Source organism: Malaya genurostris, chromosome 3 (genome assembly GCF_030247185.1).
Source record: "Malaya genurostris strain Urasoe2022 chromosome 3, Malgen_1.1, whole genome shotgun sequence".
Lineage (NCBI taxonomy): Eukaryota > Metazoa > Arthropoda > Insecta > Diptera > Culicidae > Malaya > Malaya genurostris.
In genome coordinates, this window is record NC_080572.1 from 219857721 (window position 1) to 219882215 (window position 24495).

The following is a 24495-nucleotide window of genomic DNA, read 5'->3' on the forward strand; positions in this document are numbered from 1 at the left end:
AAAGTCGTTTCGCCGAAAGGGTCATTTCGCCGAAAGGGTCATATCTCAAACATGTTATGTCTTCTGTGTAACTGATGTGGCGCAGCCACATAACCGAAGCCAAGATGGCTCGGCGGCACAAAGCCAGCTGAGTCGGCCGCCGACCCGCCGTCGGAAGCGGCGGCCTCTTGCATACAAACCTGTAACCGCCTCGTTTGCCCGGTCTACTCAAAGCTAGGTTTCTTTGCTTTAGTTAGGTCGGACAGCACATGAACCAAAACGATGTGGCGTTGCCACATTATATATTTTTTCATTTTCACTTAACAAACGGAAATACCACCTACATTTGCCTGGTAGATACACCTATGCAATTGCTTTGATGCTTAGTAGCTAATAGTCAACAAGTTTTCTTGGGAACTACAATGGTAGGTCAACAAAACGGGCGTTAACGCTATCATCTTTCGTTTGGCTTTAATTTAAATCAATTCTAATTACGATTCCAAGACGTTTTCAGGATTCGGCGAAATGACCCTTTCGGCGAAATGACCCTTTCGGCGAAATGACCCTTTCGGCGAAATGGCTTTCGGAGAAATGGCATTCGGCGAAGTGACCCATTCGACGAAATGTCATTCGGCGAAATAACCCTTTCGGCGAAATGGCTTTCGGCGAAATGACCCTGATCCACAGAATCAATGACAATATTCTTATAAATTATAATCATGACCATACGGCATTACTTGAGATGTTTTTGTATTGACAAAAATGTTTTGAACCCTACATGAATTGATTACACTCACTTTCTGGACGTGCCTAATACAACTCACTGTTCAATATCTTTTACAAGTGCCTTATGGAAACTTCTAAGAATCTGTTTACCTAAAATTACAAAGCAAAAAAAGAAATATAACTATGTGCTTCTCATTGGTCACAAAAAGGTTGATGTCGTTCTATAATACACGGAAAAATTCATAGTTTCACATCAGAATCGTATGCAATATTCATTTGCTTTTTTTTAAAGTTGCTTCCCTGGCTTGGGTTCATCAGCAACATCAGGAATCAGGAATCAGAACAAATTGGCTCAAATGGCACGTTCCCCTTGATATTTGGAGATTTGTGCCTTGCCATCAATTTGTTTTTAACATCATTTTCCCGATATATAAGAGGGAAGGATTGAAAGGAAATGGTAAGGGTTGGACTAGGAGGATGGGAAAAATTGACGACACAAAAACACATAAAAGCAGAAGTAAATTCTGCACCCATAAGGGATGCTGAACAATCTGCTGAGGATCACATTTAGTGGAAGCAGAAGGAAATTCTGAACCTCTACGAGGTCCCGAACAGTCTGCTGTTAATAAAACCTCCAACCCCCGAGAGGATTTAGAGATCTTACAAAAGCGACACCATTCTGCACTCCCGGAAGAATGCAGAACGACTCGCAGTATGTACGATCAGAAGTAAATTCGGTACCCCCCAGAGGATGCCAAACAATCTGCCAAACCCTATTTAAGGTGAATACAGAAGGGATTCATAAACCAAGGAAGAACGATGAACCCTTCTGACTATAGCTCCTTACCACATTGGGTGAGAAACGAGAGAATATCCTTCAATTTTAGCTCCGCATACACAGACTCAACCATGTATGGAGAACCAAAAACCCGGATACGTAGCTGCGTCAATGCGGGACAGTTACATATCAGATGATATGAAGTACCACAATCGCATTCACACAAATCACACGAATAATACTCAGCACGTTGAATAGTAGCCATGTGATAATTGAGTTTGCAATGTCCAGTCAGAGCTCTGACCAGAACACTTCAATGATACTTGGAGAAATGCAGTAGACACTTTGACATTTTCAGATCTATATCTGGTAGAAATGCTTTTGTCTGAGCGCAAGTTTGCAAGCTGCGCCAGTAGCTGGCATGTTTGGATGCAGCCCAAGAACGTATCTTGTGCTTTATCCAACTAGTTGAAAGTGGTAAAGCTGGTTCAGGACCAACGAAATCATTCGTTGCACCAGCTCTAGCCAACTCATCAGCCCATTCATTTCCAGTAATACCAGAATGGCCGGGTACCCATAAGAAGTAAACAGCATTTGAAATGCTGAGGTCTTCAATTTGAGTTCGACATGCGATCACTAGATTCGACCGTGAGTCATTCGAACTGAGTGCTTTTAAGGCTGCCTGACTGTCGGAACAAAAATAAATACGTTTACCACAGATCCTCTGCTGAAGTGCCGATTGTACTCCACACAGAATTGCGTAGATTTCTGCTTGGAACACAGTACAGTATCTACCAAGTGAATGAGACTGCTCCAGCCTATTTCACGACAGTAGATACCAGCACCAGCACGACCATTCAACAGAGAACCGCCCGTAAAACAAACTATGTGTTCATCAAGTTGTCGTTCCAGACAACCAGACAATCATTCCTAACGAAGAGGATAGCTCACTTTGAATGTTTTAAAAGGAAAACTGCATGTGAGAGTTAGGTCACTAGGAGCGAGTAAATACTCATCCCACAGAACCATTTGAGACCACAAGCGAGTGTGACTGGTAGCATATTCTAATGGGTTACTGTTCCAAAGCCCTGTAACCCTAAGACGGTATGCACAAGATAATGCTTCTTGTTTTAGGAACACATGTAGTGGTTTAATGCACAGTAGCGCCTCTAGAGCAGCAGTAGGAGTTGTCGTGAATGCTCCTGTCATCGCCATTAGGACCATCCTTTGGAGATGATTTAGCTTTGACTGAACTGTCGCGACTTCTCCTTTCTGCCACCATACAAGACATCCATATGCTAAAATTGGTCTAACGATAGTTGTGTAGATCCAATGAATATATCTGGGTTTGAGTCCCCATGATTTTCCAAAAGCTCGTCTGCATTGGCCGAAAGCCATGCAAGCTCTTTTAATCCTGAAATCAATGTGAGCAGACCAATTCAGTTTTGAGTCAAGAATAACCCCGACGTATTTAACTTGATCGACCACAGTGACCCCTGAACCAAAGAACTGCAACGGACGAGCTCCTGTAATTATCCTATGATGAGTGAAAAGCACCATTGATGTTTTGCCCGGATTTACAGATAATCCAAACCTGACAACACCATTGTTCAACAGATCGCAGGGCTTGCTGCATTAAATCAAAGAGAGTGTTAATGCTTATACCGGTCATCAATATATGATAATCGTCGGCAAAACCATAAGTCGGAAATCCAAGGTTATTAAGTTTCCTTAACAAACTATCAGCGACTAGGTTCCATAAAAGTGGGGATAGTACACCACCTTGAGGACACCCACAGACACTCAGCTTTCTAATCTCTGGCCTGCCGAAGCGATGATCAAAGAAGTTGCTTGCTAAGCATTGCGTGTATCCAGTAAGGGAAAAACCCAAGATATTCTGTTCACGACTGCAATGTTTAACCTCCTGCAGCCATTCAGCCATCGGCACGGAAATACACCTTGACTTAGGAGTTCCTATTTTTGTGGCCTTTTACGACATGGAATAGGAAACCAGTGGATCAATTCTTGGTAAAAAATAATTCCGCCGGATGCCACACGGCTTACCTGTTTGGTGGACTTATACCACCGGTACAGGTGGACCGTAGCGTTATTCTTAGCAGTTGGGAAACCGCTACCGACACTACACGGCTATCTAGGCTGCTCAGAGAGGGAAGTTAACATTGATGGTCAACTTCCATGGATGGCCGAGCAGCCGGCCATACTTGAAAGTGGAATTAACAATGCTCTTTCAGCGAGCCAATTTGCAGGTTGAAAAAAAACTGTTTGATACCTTGTGAGCATTTTGCTGATAATTTTAATTACGATAACTACAGTCTAATTATAATTATTATTATTCGTTATTCAAACTGATATTTGATAACAAAAATTATACTGATTCAATGGAGCTTTAAGCAAACCTAACTTCAATTTCTTATCTCCTGTATCAAAAAATTGTATTGAATCACATTACATCACAACATAGTTCGAAACGACAAACAGTTGAAATTATATTTATTGCTACAGGCATTTCAGTTCAAATAACTAAATAGTTGGTTTAAATAACAGTTGTAGCCAATGTTTCATAACCCATTTGTGGTAGGAATAATTACTAGATCGGTGTGGATGTCATTGTTAAGATGCCAGCATGATTAATAAAAAATGACAGTTAGAAAACCAATATTCGATTTGTTTATTACCAAATTTTAGCCTATCAAGTTTAGAAAAACAACAATTTTTTTAGTTGTTTTTGCGATCGCGAACTTTTACGTGTCGAGTGTTCTAAGAGTAGGCAATCGATTTGGATGTAAAATTAATGGGATTCAGATATTATTCAGGTTTGTGGAAATTACATTTCCAGTATTTGTAATTGTAACTTATCTAGTTCATTATCTCATCAAGTACAGCTGAGACGCAAGAAAAAAAACCCTATAATAAATCAAGCTGGATTCTTCAGATAACGACATTTTCAAACTGGTTTAGCAAAATTGAACGCAAATAATAGCTATTAAAGTGACTGTCGGTGCGTTACCTACAATTACAACCACACAGACTTAAACTGACTCTCGCCTGATGTCGTCTTCCAGCCGCTTCCAACCCGGTGCCATCATCGACCGCATAAAATCACCCGGTGTGTGGGTACACAAACGAGATTCCCCAAGCCCACATTTCCATCACCTTTTCCGAGTCATTTAATCTTGTTAATTACATAACGAGAAGTAAGTTGATTGCTTAAACTTGGTTGATGTTTGCCTTGGAATCCACAAGCGCCAAGAAAGCCGATATCACTAAGCCATGGGATGTATGCTGGACTCATCTGGAACGACTTGATACCTAATTCTCCCAAGGAAGCCAAAATATTTTCTAATGTATATTGTTGCCAACCGGAACAATAACAAATCTCCGGTCTGAGATTTCGCAGCAATTTCTTGCCATTTCTTCTACGATCAACTGGCAACACTGGCGACAGACAACACAGTGGCAATCAATCGGTCGCCGGCAAAGAAAACCAATGAACAAAGATTTTCAATTAACTTCAGAGCAGAAACTGAGGACGCTTGCCTCGGGTTCCTTGCTCCGAGCTGGGCGACGCGTGGAAAAGTTACTCCATTCGGAAATGAAATTCCATTACACCCACCTGTGTTGGTTCCTCCGGTGAAGATCCAGGCGCCGGTCGTTTTTGCCGCCTTCAGCAGTCCTTTCCTGAGCACCTATTGTAGTGAATGGATAAGACAACAGTTGGTTTGTGGGTTGATAGGATGATGACACTGAGCTAATGAAATAATAGCAGACGCGGGTGTGTGTATGTGTGCGCGCGATTAGTGAGTATACCTTTTTCAGCTTTGGTTGTAGCTCGAAATTCGCCTTCCCACCTTGCACGGTAATGAGCAGCTTGGGTAGCTCGAGATTCCACTCGCGGGTGAAGAGCTGAACCAGCAGCTCGGGCCTTGTGTCGTACGATAACCGAACATACTGAAATCAAAGAAGGAAAAATATTAGAAATCGCAAAAAACGGTTCAAAATTGGTTCTTTTTTATTTAATAAAATTGCTTTTTTTTCAATCATGTGATCCTGTAATCGGATTGGTAATTCCAAAATTATATCTTTCAATCAACGAAATTCTGAGTCGCCCTTAGTTGCACAATTTACCGAATGCAAATCATTTTCACTGTGCATACTCACGTACTCAAAACTTTTCATTCCACGGTCTATAACGGCACCAATCATGACTAAATGCTGTACTACTGAGGAAGGGAGGGAATGTTAGTCCGACACTCGTTGTTTCGTTGAGACTGCATCTTCACGAGTATCGCAGGAAAGAAGATGTATTAGTATGGATGGGAGAAGATCTGGGATATGTCTTGGTCAATAGTACGATCTCAATAGAAAATACAGTGTACGAAACGATAAACTTCCAGAATTCGTAAAACTACAGACAGCCGGCTATCGGGAGTACTGGCACACCATTCATTTGTCAATTTTTCCACATTTGTCTTTATGATGAATAAGTAATTCATAATATATCGATCTATTGAACTATAATAGAACAAAAAAATATTAAATGGTTGTATGCAAGACACTTACGAGCACGATTACATTAAAAATAATAAATTCTAAGGTTTCCATAATAGTTACAAAAATAAAGATGATGGTGGATGCACAAAACTGTGACAAATTACAATCTCATACTACTTTAAGCGCTTAGATTTTTGGCGAATGATATAATTGACAATTAGATTCTTTCAGAATAATTGATTCTGTTCTATTTTGATACCCTCCATAAATTTGAACATTGTAAAGATTTTGAAAAATATTCTTCAAATGGAAGTCAATTATGATGATTTCAAAGTTAAAAGATTAATTTGGATACGAACAACATCAAGATATAAACCTGGACGATGAAACGAGTTTATATCATAATTGATAATAAAAGGAAAGCGAACATATCTATTCATTTTACAAACAGCGATTTCAAGAGAAGAAACAATATATTTTGATCGAAAAATGTTGAATCAGTAACCGTAAATTCATAAACTCAGTAATAGTGTAATTTTATTGATCACCGTTGAAAAGTATCGATAATTTTCGAAAAGTATCTGAAAATACTATGGCAACAATACAAAGAAGAATACATGTGAAACATTTCGCAAAAAATATTTTGTTATTTTCATTGATTTTCATTTTTGCATATTAGGAACCAATGCATACGCAACCAAATATCTTAATTTTGTTCATATTGTAACTTAATTTTATAAATACATGAACGAACATTGTCATAGTTACAACGCAGGACACTTGTTGTCCTATTTGAAAAATACATGAAGAATCACAGATGAGCTTATCTTGATTTTATCTTCGATACTATATGATATTGCATCTAATAATTATATAAATTTGAGTCTGTGCAACTCATTTGTACTAAATTCTGAATCTTTTGAAGCATTCTATTCCTAATGGGACAACAACTTGTTCAAATTGATTCTACATAACGATTTGCATCGCATTGCATTGTTTTTGTTAAACTAAGTCTTCATTTCCTCTATGAGATTCTTGAAGATTAGACCAAAATATTATGCTTTATAAAACTTAATAAATTTCAAACTATCCAATTAGGTTATATCATCATTGTTTGGTTAAATAATAGGGTCAGAGTGCTTATGCTAAGAAATAGTTCATTGTGTTTAGCCATATTTAATGAAAAAGAAGTATCTGTGATTATCATCATAACATTACTTTATACAAATGCATAATACGTTGATAAATTAAAACATTTTCAAGTGTACAATATTGAAGCTTTTGAATCAATCGAATGAAGCAAATCCATCAACATGATATCGCCAAGATGCAAGCGCTTCATATAAAATCCGAAAAATCTTTCACCGATAATTATAAATTGGCCTGCTAGTTACCGCAGACTCAAAATAAACAGCTAACTGGCATTCAATATACCCAAGTACTACTACTATAATATACTGAAAACACCGCACACATACAAAAGCGACTATCCAGCGAGCGAATGGATGCAACTTTCAGTTTCGTCATCCACTTACTACCCAAAAACCTTCCTCGGCTTACGAGGAATCCTCGCTTACAGCCAGGGGTAACTAAAGCAGAAATATATTCGAACATATATTTATAGATTCTCTTTTGTGCGATAGTTCATCCTGCGCAAATCGGACGAGAGGATGACATCATTATGGCATGCCGTGATTGGCTCGCGAAAACATAGATCAATTCAAACCATTTTTTTAATAGTATACTATTGAAATTTAAAACGACGTTTCCATACATGTTAAAGTTAAATGTTTCCGAATATGTAATTGTTAAATGATATCATTCCATCAAGAAATGATTGAGTTATTATCGTTCATCACCCGGCCCCGCATAGAGAAGAGTAAGGCATTTTGATGCCAAAAATAAGCATAAAACGCGATGAAAACCTAGCACTTTTTGTCACTCCAAAACATTTATTGGAGTGGCCATGCCCTCCCAATATTTTGGCAACTGGCATGAATATTTGCTAGAAATATCTTATGAATTAAAACTTTTTTTGTAATTCCCGTAGTTCGTCTCCGTAATCGTTCATATTTCTTACCTAAGTTACTAAAATTTTTAAACTAATTTACTACAATATGAAATGTGCTATACTTTACCACTTTCGATTTTTGGTTACTACTGGAATAGTAAGAAAAATGTTTGTGATCGTGTCAAAACATTGGAAAAAGAAACTAAACTTACTTGGTTGCTTTTTATTTGCTCTAACTTCTTCGTTCCCTTTATAAAAATGATTTATATATTGCAATCTGTAGTAATAATTTTTTAATAATCTGTAGTAATAATTTGGTCCAATACAAAATTCCTAAATATTATTTGAATCCGACTTCCGGTTCCGGAATTATGGGGTAAAATGCGCAAAAAAATGTGAAAATAAGTACACTAACTTTTCTCAGAGATGGCTGAACCGATTTTCACAAACTTGAATTCAAATGAAAGGTCTTGTAGTCCAATACAAAATTCCTGAATATTGTTTAAATCTGACTTCCGGTTCTGGATTTATGGGGTAAAATGTGCAAAAAAATGAAAATATGTTTTCTAGCTTTTCTCAAAGATGGCGTGACCGATTTTCATAAACTAAGGTTCAAATGAAAGGTCCTGTGGTCCCATACGTAATTCCTGTATTTCATCTGGATCCGACTTCCGGATCCGGAAATATAAGGAAAAGTGTGTTAAAAATTGTATACCATCACTGAAAAGGGCGAAAAACCGTAAAAAGTTTTCTAAATCGACCTCAAATCTTCTCCAATTAATAGTTATTATCAGTAGACGGTCAAACAAACCGATTTCGGTATTCTTTTTAGGAATCGAAGAAAATTATTTTGAAGAATACCACAGTATTATATATGATAGTATGATTCATATGAGAAAGGCATCATTACACCACTAGGTGGATTAAAACAGATTTATATATATATATATATATATATATATATATATATATATATATATATATATATATATATATATATATATATATATATATATATATATATATATATATATATATATATATATATATATATATATATAAATCTGTTTTAATCCACCTAGCAGTGAGATGATACCTTTTTTTATCAATCCGCATGTGTTTTTTGCATGAATATTTTTCGGTGTTTCAGTTTTCATGACATTATTCTAATGTCAGTCGTTTTAAGTGGCAATTTGAGATTTTAATCACTCATTATTCTGTAATGTCGATACTGCAAATGGGATCGAATTTGAATCTAAAAGTGTAACAATCGATTAAACATTCCATGATATGTCGAAATAATTTTCACTTAAAAGTTTAGTGTAATTTAAGCTACTTCCAGAGCCGATATTCAGGAACCAGCATAACCCAAACCGATTCGTATGGCCATGTGACAAATAAATTGCAATATTTTTGAGTCCAACTTTGAAGGTTTTCGGGATTGTCATCTTATATATTGCTTGAATTTTAAAAATTCATCATTCTACAATTCGAGAATCGGAAGTCAGAGTTTGATAAAATTGGATTTATTCTAATTTGAACTTTTGTTTCTGAAATTCGATTAGGCTTTTTTGAGAAAACGACTGAGCTTTGAGAAACGGAATTCTAAAATCGGTATGGCCGAAGTCAGATAAATTCACCTGAGTAGCTGTATAGTTTACATTTGTTTCAAAATGTTTGAAAATCAATGTAGACATCTTTGAGGAATTGTAGTGCGAATTAAATTTTTGGGTGCCTTCCGAAACGGAAACTGAACACAACCAAAAATGAAAGTGAAAGTTTATTTGGTTATCGACTATCCAAATCTGCTAACTCGATAAACCTGATTAATTTATGTGAAATAGACATTTTTATAATAATCACCCTGTATCTCCAAAACCGAAAGTTGAATTTGACTGAAAAACAAGATGTTTTATAGAATCTTAGAACTTTTCATTTGAATCTTAGCTCGGTTCAGCCATCTACGAGAAAAATGAGTCACACAGTTTTAATTTCGTTTCACATATCATCCTGTAGTTCCGAAACCAGGGGTCGGAACCATTCATAATTCAGGAACCTTGTTTGGGAGTATACGACTTTTCATATGAATCTGAGTTTGTAGAAAACGGTTGAGTCATCTCCGAAAAAAATTGGGTGAAATTATTTGTCACACACGCATTTGCTGATCTCGACGAACTGATTCGAATGGTATATGGCTGTTATGTTTTTCCATCATTTATTTCTGTAAATAGTTTAAATCAATATGATTTTGGAATCGCTTTGAACTCTAAAATTCTGCCATCATCTGGTTTTCATATGTCATATTCGAACGATTATGTTGCCAAAAACGAACCGTGCTAAAATCGGTCCGAGGCAAAATATCATGCTGTACACAGTCTTTTGGGTACTTAGAAACAAATGTATGTAACAGTATAAAAAATTGTGTATTATGTTGCTCCCAAGCATTTCTTAGCCAGACAGCGCTCAAAACTTCTACTGCTGGAATAGGGGAAAAAGTCGCTTACACAAAAATTTCGATATCTTCGTTAAAAATGAACGGATTTTAACAATCTATGGCTTGTTGGATAGGTATTACCATGCGGAATCTAAGTCTGAAAATATATTCTGTTTCCAAGGTCAATTGTGACAGATACCTTCAAAAAACTGTGCAAAAGTCCGTGTGTGTATATGTGTGTGTGTCTGTATGTGTGTTGTCAACAAAGAGGTCGAGATCTCAGAGATAGTTGAACCGATTTTGATCAAACTGGTCGCAAATGAAAGGTCTCCCCGTCACCCAGAACGCCATTGAATGGTTTTTAGATCGGATGCTTACTTTTTGAGTTATACGAAGTTTTATGTCAAAATTTTGAGTTTTTTGACAATGGCTGTCACAATTGACCTTGAAAACAGGATATGTTTTTAGACTTTAATTTCGCTCGAAAATAGCTATCCAACAAGCCACAGATTGTTAAAATCAGTCCATTTTTAACGGAGATATAAACCTTTTTGTGTAAGTGACTTTTCCCCCTATTAGAGCAGTAGGAGTTTTGAGCGCTGTATGACAAAGCAATGCTTGGGAGCTACGTGAAACATGATTTTTTATACTGTTACATACAATTGTTTCTAAGTACCAAAAAGACTGAGCATCCTTTTTAGTGACAATTTGCCTCGGACCGATTTTAGCACGGTTCGTTTTTGGCAACATAATCGTTCGAATGTGTCATATGAAAACCAGATGATGGCAGAATTTTAGAGTTCAAAGCGATTCCATAATCATATTGATTTAAACTATTTACAGAAATAAATGATGGAAAAACATAACAGCCATATACCATTCGAATCAGTTCGTCGAGATCAGCAAATGCGTGTGTGACAAATAATTTCACTCAATTTTCTCGGAGATGGTTAAACCGTTTTCTACAAACTCAGATTCATATGAAAAGTAGTATACTCCCAAGCAAGGTTCCTGAATTACGTTTGGATCCGACTTCTGATTGCGGAACCACAGGATGATATGTGAAACGAAATTAAAATAATGCAATTCATTTTTCTGGTAGATGGCTGAACCGATCTAAGATTCAAATGAAATCTAATAATCAACTATGATTCAAATGAGAGGTCTTAAAATCCTATAAAACATCTTACTTTTTAGTCAGATCCGACTTCTGGTTTAGGAGATACATGGTGATAAGTATAAAAATGTACATTTCACATAAATTAATCAGGTTTATCGGATTTGCAGATTTCAATAATCGATTACCAAATAAATTTATTTCAGTTCAAGCGGTATTCGTTTTTGGATTCGAAATATACCCCCAAATTTTAATTCGCACTACAATTTCTCACTCCTCAGGTGAATTTAACTGATTTCGGCTACACCGATTTTAGAATTCCGGGTCCAGTATCGAATCGTTTCTCAAAGCTCAATCATTTTCTCAAATTTTTTCGATCATTTTCGCCAAATTGAACTTCAAAAATAAAAATTCTCATACAAAATACAAATCCGGACTTAAGGTCCCATACAAAATGAGTGAATTTTATCCGATTCTGGAATTACAGGATGACGAGTTTTTAAAATTCATACCGATATAGAAGATGTAAATTGTTTGGCGTATTAATTTATGGCTATTCGAATCATTTTGGGTTATGCTAGTTCCTGAATACCGGCTCTGGAAGTACCATAAATAATGACGAAAAACTCTATAGCGAAACTTACTTCGACATCTCATGGAATGTCCAATCGATTGTCACACGTTAAGATTGAATTCGATACGATTTGCAGTTTCGACATTACTGGGTAATAAGTGATTAAAATCTCAATTTGCCGTTTAAAACGACGATAATTAAAATAATGTCATGAGAACTAAAATATTAAGAATATCCATGCAAAAAACACATGCGGAAGGATAAAAAAGGTATAATCTCACTGCTAGGTGGATTAAGCACGTTTTTCTTTTATAATTTGTTATAATGAAACATTTCAAGAATATTTTGTCAAGTTCTTAAGTCAATCGAAGCAGAAGTCTTGGGCCGAGCTCTTACTTCTTCGCAGTATGAGATAAGCAAAGATAAAAGCCCATAACTTGCAGAAATTTGTTCCGATATTCTTGAAAATTCCACAGAATATTCTTGAAATGTTTTACTATAAGAAAATATAAAGAAAAAAAAAGATTTTTCAAATGTGTTAGACCCCACCCGTCCCTCAACGTTTCAGCCAATTCTAAGATATTTGAAAAAATTTGTGTGGTGATTTTTCTAAATGGAAAATTATCAAAGCTCCACCATTATCTTTACGTTTCGTCTTAGACTCGTCAGTGCATAGCAGTATATGTTGAACTGTTATGCCACCTGCAGTTCAACATAAACCGCCGAGGTTAAAACGAAACGTGAACATAATTAAATTTGTTATGTCCGTAGCACAAACAAGGTTAATTCATAAATAACTTCCAATGACGGCCGCCACCACTCACCCACCTACAGCTTAACGAAATTAAAGATGATTTCAAAATATTGGCACCCTACTGTTTAATTATAATGGTAGTAGTAATGATACAAACAAAATCACAAAAACTATTTCATGTTTTTGGTTAAAAAGTATTACCCTATATGGTATGAATTTCATATACAAAAGTAACATAAATGCAGGGTTTCATTCAGTAAAAAGTATTCAAACGGAGAGGTTGTTTTTCGAGACGAAGACAACTGTGAGCTGCAGGTAGATTGATTGATTGCTGCTAATCGCAAAGGCTGCTGCAAAGCCAATATTCGAGGCGATTCCCGTTTCATAAGTACCTGGAATAGTGGAACTCACGTCACTGAGAAAGATGGCCCAACCGATCAGAGAACTGTTTCATTCTGTAGGTTACACTAGTTCATGGACTAGCTTTCATGTTTTTAAAAAATCAAGCAAAATTGAGAATGAAATGTATGAGAAAGGCAACAATACACCATTAGGTGGATAAAAACAGGTTTTATTTATTATTTTTACGTTTCGTCTTTGACTCATCAGTGCAGAGCTTAGTGCTAAACTCGCAGTTCAATTTGAACAGCTAAGCAGACGGTTTCACTTAATTTCGTGAGATTTTTTGTGCTAAATGCGCAATTCTTCTTTTTCTGAATTTGTAAACACAAATTTGAATTTTCTATTAGTAGAATTTACTAATAGAAAATTCAAATAGTTTTCGAATTCTACACATTCCGAAATAATTCTAAGTTTATGAAATTTAAATTTTAATATTCTACCGATTATGTTTTTGTTCCTAATTTCTTGTAAAACAAAAATCAAGAAATAAATTATTTTTGAATTGTAGTTGGATTCATTTGCCATGGGTTAGTATATGAAATTCATATAATTTTACGTTCTATTTCTTATTATACACAGCCATTGAAATTAATTTAAACTTTTGTGTTGTCACAAAATATACTTTGTAAGTAAAATTCAAATTCTACGTCTCTATGAAACAGATGAAATCAACACGGATTGCGATTTATTCACTTTGATTTGCAGAATCGTTGGAACGTAATATATATCGGAAATTTGAAATTTCCGATCTTCTGTTAATTTTTTTGAGATTTTACTTTGAATTTCGAGGTATTTACGACCATTATAAAACGTCTCACCTTTTCTGAGGTCATCTATCTACAGTTTTCATTATAACTTTGGGTAGACAACCATATTTCTCGTTTTTTTTCAGTGCATTTTGTTTCTGGAAGTAGTACCTTTCCAATGGTGAATAAATTTCGAAAATCGGTTGACTAACAACAAAGCTATAACTCGGTAAATTTGAAGTGTTCAATATTTTCTATGCGACGTTGATGCCAAGGGAAAGAAAATAGGAAAGCAGATAAGGCCTATTGGGCGCGTGAAAAAAACCTGGAACGGGAAAAATCAAATTTTCATTGGTTTTCCTTTACCAATCGTCTCCTACAAAATTTTTGAATCAATCTACGAACTTCACAAATTTCGAGGGTGTAAAATTTATAGAAATTCATTGAAAAGCTATGACAGCTCGAAGTTACCGTACCAACTTTTTTTCAGGGTTGGTACTTGGAGTGTTAATTATTTCTTCAGTACTCGCAGGGCAAGATTGACAACGATTATCGGAACGATGGAAAAAAACGATCCCAACCATAATAGGAAAATCACTTAATCGCTTACCTGAGCTTTCGTCGGATGTGCTCCGCCCTGAAACTCGATCGTCCCGTAAGCATCGGTCGGCTGTGGCCTGGTGTGCTTCTGAGGTTGCCAGAAGTCACCCGCAGTTCCCGGTTCGATTCCCGGCACCAGCTGATGGGTCCGTCGTTCCTGTCCACAGCAGCATCTGAAAAAGACAAAGTAAGACAAAATGTAAGATTGAGTTGCAATCTTCCAGCAGATCTATGCTTTTGATTTAACCATTATCAAGTTAGAAATGGTTTAAGGCTGTCATGTCAACGGAACGGATTCCATCAAGTGGCTATACCGAGTATTTTATGACATCCAGAAGTGCTCATCTGTGACGAACATCAAACGTTTGTTGAACGCGTAATGACTCAATCAATAAATCATTGATTATTGACATACCGACGATAAAATTTAGCAATGGATTGAAGATACAGGTTTTCAGCTTTTGAACTCAGCATCGCAGAATGATAGCTGTTTCACCGTCTGAGCCTTTTCTCATTCCGATGTGAGCGGAAATTTTCCATCCTTAGAAAAGCTTACTCGAACAGGATTATACTCCATCGTCCTAACTTCACCAGACAGTACCATGTCGCTTTGAAGGAAGCAAAATTTGTCCGGGTTCGGTCTGTCAAGGTACACGAATCACATGAACAGTACCAGACACATGCAGGCATTTGTCGAATGTGGAATCTGACAGCCGTAGCCTGAGAACAGCTCCCGCTGGGGCAATCCATAACCAGTCTCCGTTCTTGTTTGTCTTACGGAGAATACGACGATCCTGACTCCTGACTGTTTGTACAATGTTTGCTCCGAGCCAGAGCCGAGCAGAGACCGGTCACTATTTCATCAGACGGGTACCAATCAGTACAAACACTCTCTGGACATTTGACCACTATTAAGGAAGAGTTAATGCGTCAACATGATATCAGAGTTATTGATCTTTAGGGGTGCCATCAGAAAGCAGTTCGACATCTATTCATTTAATTAGTACATCAATTTGTCATGAAACAGGTTGACTTGCTGTTAGAAATTTCCCTCCTGCATGGTTGGCGCTCTATTCATAGGGTGGGAATTGAGGCGTTTGACTCGAATTGTTTCATCACTTCAATACAAATATAATGCGAAACTCCAGCAGATTGAAATGATTATTGCTACAATCCTGATTTCAGAGTGTAACGATTTAACACACACACACACACACACACACACACACACACAAAACACTCTCTCTCTCTCTCTCTCACACACACACACACACACACACACACACACACACACACACACACACACACACGGACATTTGCTCAGTTCGTCGAGCTGAATCGATTGGTATATGACATTCGGCCCTCCGGGCCTTGGAAAATTTAAAAAAGGTTTGAAAAGGTAAAAAGTATAGTGGTGCAATTAAAATACTAAGGGATTCTTTAAAAAACTTTTCTTTGAATCTTGAATAAGAACAGAAAAAGTTGGTAACCTTTTCAATTTTAAACTCTTTTGACCCAAGTTTATAGGCATTCTTCGTTCTCTACATTTTTGCTATAACTGAAGATTTAAAATTTGAACAGATTTCACTCCGTTGCTCCGGAACCGGAAGTCAGATCCGAACAAAAATCAAAAGCAGTCTATTTTCATGGACGTAGTCTCTTTTATTTGAGTCTACAAACTTGAGTTTTCGACCACTTTTTCCGGTATTTCTGGAACCGAGACCTGATAATCGGTTTGTTTGGTCAGCAACTAGCATAACTTTTAAATTGAAACAGTTTTTAAACAAATTTAGAAGAATTTTCACGCTTTATCGCTCTTTACGACCATTTGCAAATTCACCCACACTAACATGTATCTGGATAAATTTCTACATCAACATATGGATCCATAATATTTTGAATTTAAATCTTAGTTTACGAAGATCGGTTCAGTTGTTTCTAAGAAATTGAACTGATTTCCGGTTTGGAGCACACAAACACTTTTCCGGTACACCGACACTTCCATTGACGAACTAAACGGAAGTTCGTAAAAAGAGGTAGTTCGTAAAAAAGCTTACGTTATTTGGGATTTGGTTCGTAAAAAAGTTTACGTTATTTGGAATTTACTTCGTAAAAAAATATTTTGTGTAATGAATGTGGAAACCGCGCATCTCATGTCTATTTCCGGAACGAATGTGAAGAGAGAACCCTTACAATATGGGTATCTTCAGAACAAAATTAATGAGTAGATGTCGGAAAACGATGTTTGAGGTAGTTCTGAAATTCAAGATGGCGGCTTCGGTTGATTGATATTTCTTGAAACCGCTTACAATATGGATATTTTCGGAACGGGATTGATGAGTAGATGTCAGAAAACGGTGTTTGAGGTGGTTCTTAAATTCAAGATGGCGACTTCCGCTTTGCTCAATTAAATTTCCGATACATTTTTATCCAGGTTCATGAGCTGTTTTATTTATTTGTTTATTTAACTAAACACAGCAAAAAAATTGAACTTTTGCCGGTGACCTAAACCCTCATACAATGCAATTCAGACCTAATTTGTCAAATGACGGAAACTTTTATTTGTATTGACTTAATGCTGGGTTAATTAGGCGAGATGGGCCATACTTGGCCTCAGCCTGTCGCGTTAGTGACACAGCAAATAAAAAAAAATAATGCTGGATTAGCATGAATTTTACTTGTTTCGACTGTAATTTGAATTCGGCTAACAAGTGCAACTGTATGAATTTCAAGCAGGTGTGTGCTTCTGTGGCTCAGTCGATTAACGGACGCACTTTGTGATCCAATGATTCTCGGTTCAAGGCGCTGACTGTGTATGATTTTTTTTACTTCATTAAATTCATGCCATGGAAATTTCCAATTTAATTTGCGTGAACTGCAACGCTCACTTTATGTGCATTTTAAAAAATACTAAATCATACTGTAAAATCCCATTATTTTCCCATATCGCACAATACAAGTTCGTAGTAGTTCAACTACATAAACACATGATTTAATGGCAAAGCAAACATAATGAATTAGTATCACACTGCTACTGAGATAACATCAATTGCACGTGTTTATTAATACAGCGAAATACAGAATACAGAACTCCCCGACCGACAAAGAATGTTGCAACAATTGTCAATACAATATAATTACAAAACTGTTGAAATTATCTTCCATCAGTCTACATCGAAAAGCTGTTAGCTGATGTAATAAGTCACCGAAAGCAGTACCCGCTTCTGCCATCACCATCGAGCTGGAAGTTCCAGAATGCACGAACTTCGACAGCTCGCACAATTTCGTATCAACATTGTTGCTTGATTGCTGCAGCATTGCAGTACCCGAAGGACATTCGAGTCGGTTAACGCGCGTGACACAGATTGAATATGATGCAAATTTAATTTCCACAGCCATCATCAGACGTTCCGTTCGGAAATTTGGCCCAAGTGCCGGAAGGTTGAAACTTATTAGCTGCAGGATAAACCGTAATGCAGTTATTGTGAGTGCGATCATTCATTCAGTGACATTTTCCATAATTCACTCTGCTACCAAATTATTTCCCAAAGTATAAACTAATAGTCATGAGATCTACGAATAATTGCGCTCATTTTCATCATAGCGAGAGTTCGTAAAGTAAAAGACGTTCGGAACAATGTATCAAACTTGAGCGAGTTTAATTTGCTTAGTGACTTTTGAGTTTAAACATTTTTACATAACATGTCCAAAAATTTGCAACAGATCCATTGATCAAACGTTCCCCGAATAATCAACGGAGTTTAGTCTGGCTCGATTTTAAGTAAGGGAAAATATAATAACACATTGTAAATAAGAAAAACGTGAAATATCTCTAAGGAACGATCTCACCAGTATTCTGCTTCTCCTATTCGCATTGCTGTAAACAACGCGAGATGAGACACCGCTACTAAAAAAAATGAAATAAAATAAACACACGCGAATGAGTTTGCTGCAGACCAATTTTAGATTTTCAGCTTCAAGCTGAAGATTGACTTGAAAATTTTCACATATTCCACTCACAAATCTGATAACATAAATCTGATAACACCGACAATGATATGCAGATGGCGCTTCGATCGGTTGACATAGTTAAATTTTGAGCGGTAAAATTGCAGTTTCCGTCCGTTGAACATTTTTTAGTTTCGAGAATCAGTTTTATTCAATGAATAACACTTTAAACACTTTTCACTAATCCACAATTTTTTACAAAAAAAAACACGGACACTACGAAAACTTAACATTAAAAAAAATTCAACTCAAAAACAATAAATAGCCAATTTTTGAATGTTTTGTAAAAATGTTCCAGCTTTCAGAAAAAATAATTAAAATGACACAGTGCCCATTAGTCGCAAACCACGAAAACCGTTAAAAAGTTATAGAATTTAATTTTTCAAAACGCAAAACTTCAACTTTACAATATTCGCAAATTTTCCAAAAAACTATAAATATTCATTGACAATATTTCAAAAAAAAAGTGGCGGAATTGATTGAGTGGCTCAAAAGTTATGATTTTAAAATAAATTCTTTTTTAAAAAAATCGAAGAAAATAAACTTTTTGATCCACCCCAACACCCTAATGGTCACCCTAATGACAAAATAAAAAAATACGGGTTGAATATTTTTCGATGGAGAACAATTCTTCCAAATATTACGAAATTCTGAGAGATCGTATATAAGATTCTCATGGAATCACTCTAGGGCAGATCGTGGCTCTAAGCCGGACACTTTTTGGAAATTAAAAAAAAGCATCCATTACAACCAGGTTTTTACCCAAATTGTCTGTACCGTTGTGAAGCCTCAACCTTCAGCTACAATTCCAAAACCGATGGTTTGGAAAAATATGCATTAGTTTCCGTCAAAAAATCGCGATGAAGTGACCAACCCAAAACTTTAGAAACTGCGGGACTAAACAGAATAAGAGGTAATTTAAATAAACACTTATTACACCTAGGATTTTATCCAATTTTTCTACATAGTTGTGCATCTTAAACTTTAAAGTACAATGTCTAATTTGTGACATGGAAAAACATGCCAATATTTACCAATATTTAGGAACCGCGGGGCTAAACCGGACTCTCAAGTTTTACACAAAAATGAAGAACGAATACAGTAGGGTTCCAAATTTTAAGATAACTCAATAGCGCAAAATGTTGAGACTAATTTTAGAGTCTTTATTGAAGATTATTTGATTGTTTCAGTAGATGAAATGAACACGTGTGTTCGATAGTGCCCCATTTATTTTTGTCCATTTAAGCCCCGCAAAAACAAATCTTTATCGAGACACAATAATAATTTTATTTTCCGTGTAAACGAAAGCACTCAATAATCACTGGATTCAGCAAAAAATAAACATTTGAAAGCACTAACCAGATTTTCAATAAAATACCCAGAAATCAAATATATAAAAAAATAGACAACTTAAAAAAATTCCAGTAAAAAGCGTATACCTTTTGAAATCCAGCTAACTGGCGTCTGTCTGTCACATGAAATCGCGTTTACAAAGTCAATCAATGGATCTAAATAACTGCTGGTTCTTTAAGGTGCTTTTCAGCTGGATATTTAAGCTGGCCGGATGTACGTATGTGACAAATATATGTACTTGATTTTCACAATCCGATAGCCGGTTCCGGAGTTACAAAGTGATAAGAGGATAAAAATCGATATCAAAAACTTGCTTTCATACGGGACTTTTCGATTACACTGTAAATTCTCCTAGTTTGTCAAGGCTACTTAATGGATTAAAAAACCTGTTTTAATCCACCTATTGGTGTAATGATGCCTTTCTCATAAAACTCTTTAAAAAACTTTCCATGAATTTTGAATAAGAACAGAAAAAGTTTGTAGTGGAAAACTGTTGTATATTGCCTATGAAATAAACGTATTCATGAAAAAAAATTTGGTTTACATTTTTACCTCCATTATAAAGAATGAATATGGGCATTTTAGGGGTTAACCTATTTTTGTGCATAGGGCACATAACCATTTTCACATAAGGAGTGTATCGATAAGTAGTTAGCAACATTCAAACAGTTATTACTCTGAAATGGTTTAATTTTTTGCAGCGTGTTTTGCGGTGACATGTTTGTTTACATGTCAATAACAGCTGCGCAATCGATTGGTTTCGGTACGGTTTATCGTTTAAATGATGAGTCGAATTGATCCGGAAAGTCGAAAGAAAATTCTGCGCACTTGGTGCTCAGAAAGTGGTGTCACGTACAACGAAATGTAAAGAATGAATATGAAATCACTGTGAAAACCGATTTTTGAACCGAAGCCCGGAGGTCCAAGTGTCATACACCATTCGAATCAGTTAGTCGAGACCGGTTAGGAGTTACAGGGTGGGTGTGTGTGTGTATGTAGCATTTCCGATTTTTTCGGAGATTTTTACAAACTTCGATTCAAATGAAAGGTCTCTTGATCCCAAAACCTGTTATTAAATTTCATTCGGAATGAGCTTTCGGTTCGAGAGTAATATGACAATATGTAAAAACAAGAAAAGAACCGATTTTATTTTAGGCCGTTCAATTGATTTTCTTTAACTTTAATTAAAATTTATTTATTTATTTATTTATTTTTTATTTGAAATTTGGCTTCGATTAAATTAAAGTGAAAGGCTATAGGCCCATAGCTTCCTATTAAAATTAATCCAGATCCGATTAATGATTCCAGAGTTACGGGGTGAAATGTACAAAAAAAAATTTAAAAAAAATCTCATGAGCTGATCGGCCAATTTGCAACAATTTGAATAAAAGCTTTCCAATCCCACAGAAGCCTATCGAAACTCATACGTATACGACTTCGGTTTCCGGAATTACAGGCTGATAAGTTTAAAAATTTCATTTTCAAGCGCGTGTTTTTATACATGACGCGGAAAAATCGAACCAAATACTATCAACTAACCTTATAGTTCTACAATTAGACAGATCAGGTTGGTTGATGCCCAAATAGAATGGTGTTGGGCATACCTAACAGTGGTATCCGTACTGTATTTTATAGTTTTGCACTGTATTTTTGACCCAAATACTGCATACTGTTTCTTATCCTTAAAAGTACTGTAATTAAATTTGTACTGTATTTTCCCAATAATGTACTTTGTACTAAATTTGTACTGTATTTTCTCAATAATGTAATGTGTTTTTCATATCAAAAAATTAATACAGAGTTTTAAATCTTTAACGCATTAAATTTCGATTCGCCGCAATACAAAACGTCAGAAAAAACAGCGACAACACGTAGCGAATATAAGTAGGGGAGAGCGGGGCACAAATGGCCACTGGGCGGAAATAGTCACTCGTAATAATTCGAACACAAAATGGGTCCGAGCACAAGCTACTATTGGCTTATGTTTATTTGACATGTCATCCATTCATTTTGAGCCTCAGTAGTTGGTGAGTGTGAAAGTGTCGATTTTATCGCCAAAAGTAAAATTTTCTTGTTCCAGAGTTTTTGGGTTGCAGAATATATTCCCTGGAACAAATCATGTTCGATGAGTGTTTTCGGCTAAGTATGTTAGGACCTCTTAAAATCGAAACAAAAGGTGGGGAAAAAATGGCCTCTTTTTAGTGGGGCGAAAACGCCCACTAGACTCGGTTTGAGTAGTAAATCTATTATTTTTTATTTACAAAAACTTGCTGATTTCATGAAACTGAACACAATTTTCGAGTACCTACCAACAAAATAGTCCAAAAATTCCCCAAATCTCGGACATAATTGATGTTCACAAATTACCGACGACATGTGTACGTTTCTAAACATTTTTACAACACATTCGGCATCGACACCACAAACGATGAACGGAGAATCCAAACCATCCAATGATTTGGACAGATGCTGAGTTTACTAAGACAAATTACGCAATAATCAGAGCTACAAAGTTTGCATTAAATGCTGTGAAAATATTATTTGCTGTGCAAAACCAAAAGTAGCAATTTTTGCCCCGATCTTCCCTACATACCAACAGTAAATGGATTTGTCTCCTTTTCTTCTTCTCATCATGATTTTTTCATTATTCATTTTTGACGTCGAACCGCGTCTTAACACTTTTGCTGAATTTTGTTGATTTAAAACAAAACAAAATTGTCTTCACCAGAAACAAAGAATACACTCAACGTTCGATGATTAGTTCGTGCATTTTTGCAGTTTAAATTGAACTCGGAAAATCCTTGTGAATTTACATCTTATCAGATGCACATAAATGGAGCGTCATATTTTACACAAATTTATATTCAAGAACATGAAAAATTGTGGGATTCAAAAATTACATGGCTTTATAAGGAATGGAATAAAAAAAAATCTAAAGATCGAGAGCAACAACGCGACTTGAATCGAAAAACATTAGATCACAAAGCACACCAGGTATTCGACTGAGCCACAAAAGCACATATCTACTTGGCTGGACCAATTTTGATCAAACTAGTCGCAAATGAAAGGTCTCCCCGTCACCCAGAACGCTATTGAATGGTTTTGAGGTCGGATGTTTACTTTTTAAGTTATACGAAGTTTTATGTCCAAATTTTCAGTTTTCTGCCAATATCTGTCACAATTGACCTTGAAAACAGAATATGTTTTTAGACTTAGATTCCACACGGTGATAGCTATCCAACAAACAATAGATTGATAAAATTTTTCATGACATTTTGCCTCGGACCGATTTTAGCACGGTTCGTTTTTGGCAACATAATCGTTCGAATACGACATATGTAAATCAGATGACGGCCAAGATGGCAGCATTTTCGTGTTAAAAACAATTGCATAATTATATTGATTTAAACTACTGACAGTAATGAATGATGGAAGAACAAACACCCATATACCATTCGAATCAGTTCGTCGAGATCAGCAAATGCTTGTGTGGAAAATAATTTCACTCAATCTTTCGGAGATGACTCAACCCTTTTCTACAAACTCAGATTCATACGAGAAGTGCTTCCAAACAAAGTATCTGAATTACGTATGGATCTGACTTCTGGTTCCTGAGCTACAGGATGATATGTGAAACGAAATTAAAATAGTGTAACTCATTTTTCTCATAGATGGCTGAACCGATATAAGATTCAAACGAAATCTAAGAACCATCTAAGATTCAAACGAAAGGTCTTAAGATTCTATAAAACATCTAGCTTTTTAGTCAGTCTGCAGTGACTTTCGAACATTTTGAATCAAATGTAAACTCAAAAAATTGAATTTAAAGAACAAAAATTCAAATTAAAGAATTTATGGTCCCGTGCAAAATTAATGAATTTTATCCGATTCTGGAATTACAGGGTAGTTTTTAAAATTCAAGCCTTTTTAGATGACAATTCTAAAAAGCTTCAAAGTTGGACTGAAACTATTGCAATTTCGTCATATTTATTTTTTGGCCATACGAAACCCAAAACGGGTTATGCTAGTTCCTGAATACCGGCTCTGGAAGTACCGTAAATAACTGTAAACTCTAAAATGAAACTTTCTTCGACTTCTCATGGAATGTTCGATCGATTGTCACACGTTTAGATTCAAATTCGATCCGATTTGCAGCTTCGACATTAACAAAAGACTTCAGTGTACTGTATTTTTTTTATTTTTGTTCAAAATGTTTTTTTTTTTCGTAAAAAAATAATATATGAGCCGGATTAACATACCCGGAAGTACCGGAAAAAAATCGTGCACTAAATCTAAACCAAATATCAGTTCAATTTCTCAGAAATGGCTGGGCCTATTTTCACAAGCTTAGATTCAAATGAAAAGTATTGCGTTCTCATAAGTTCCTTGCTTGCACAGTATGTTTTACATTGAAGCAAATGTCGAGAAAATTTGACATTTTTTTTTATTTCATTTTAGACTCCGTCAACCTTTGGGTTAAGAGTACTGTATAGTCGATGGC

General features: G+C 36.0%; 1 protein-coding gene across 17 annotated transcripts in view; it reads right to left on the reverse strand.

Moving 5' to 3' along the window:
- The window catches only part of LOC131435438 (transient receptor potential cation channel trpm), a 394002-nt gene that overhangs the window by 96884 nt on the left and 272623 nt on the right, over positions 1-24495 (reverse strand). For all 17 annotated transcript variants that reach the window (XM_058603330.1, XM_058603328.1, XM_058603325.1 and 14 more), the window contains 3 exons: positions 14644-14806; positions 5312-5452; positions 5118-5190 (listed from right to left, as the gene is read on the reverse strand). In XM_058603330.1, coding sequence (XP_058459313.1) covers positions 5118-5190; positions 5312-5452; positions 14644-14806 — 377 coding nt within the window. The remainder of the gene's footprint in view (positions 1-5117; positions 5191-5311; positions 5453-14643; positions 14807-24495) is intronic.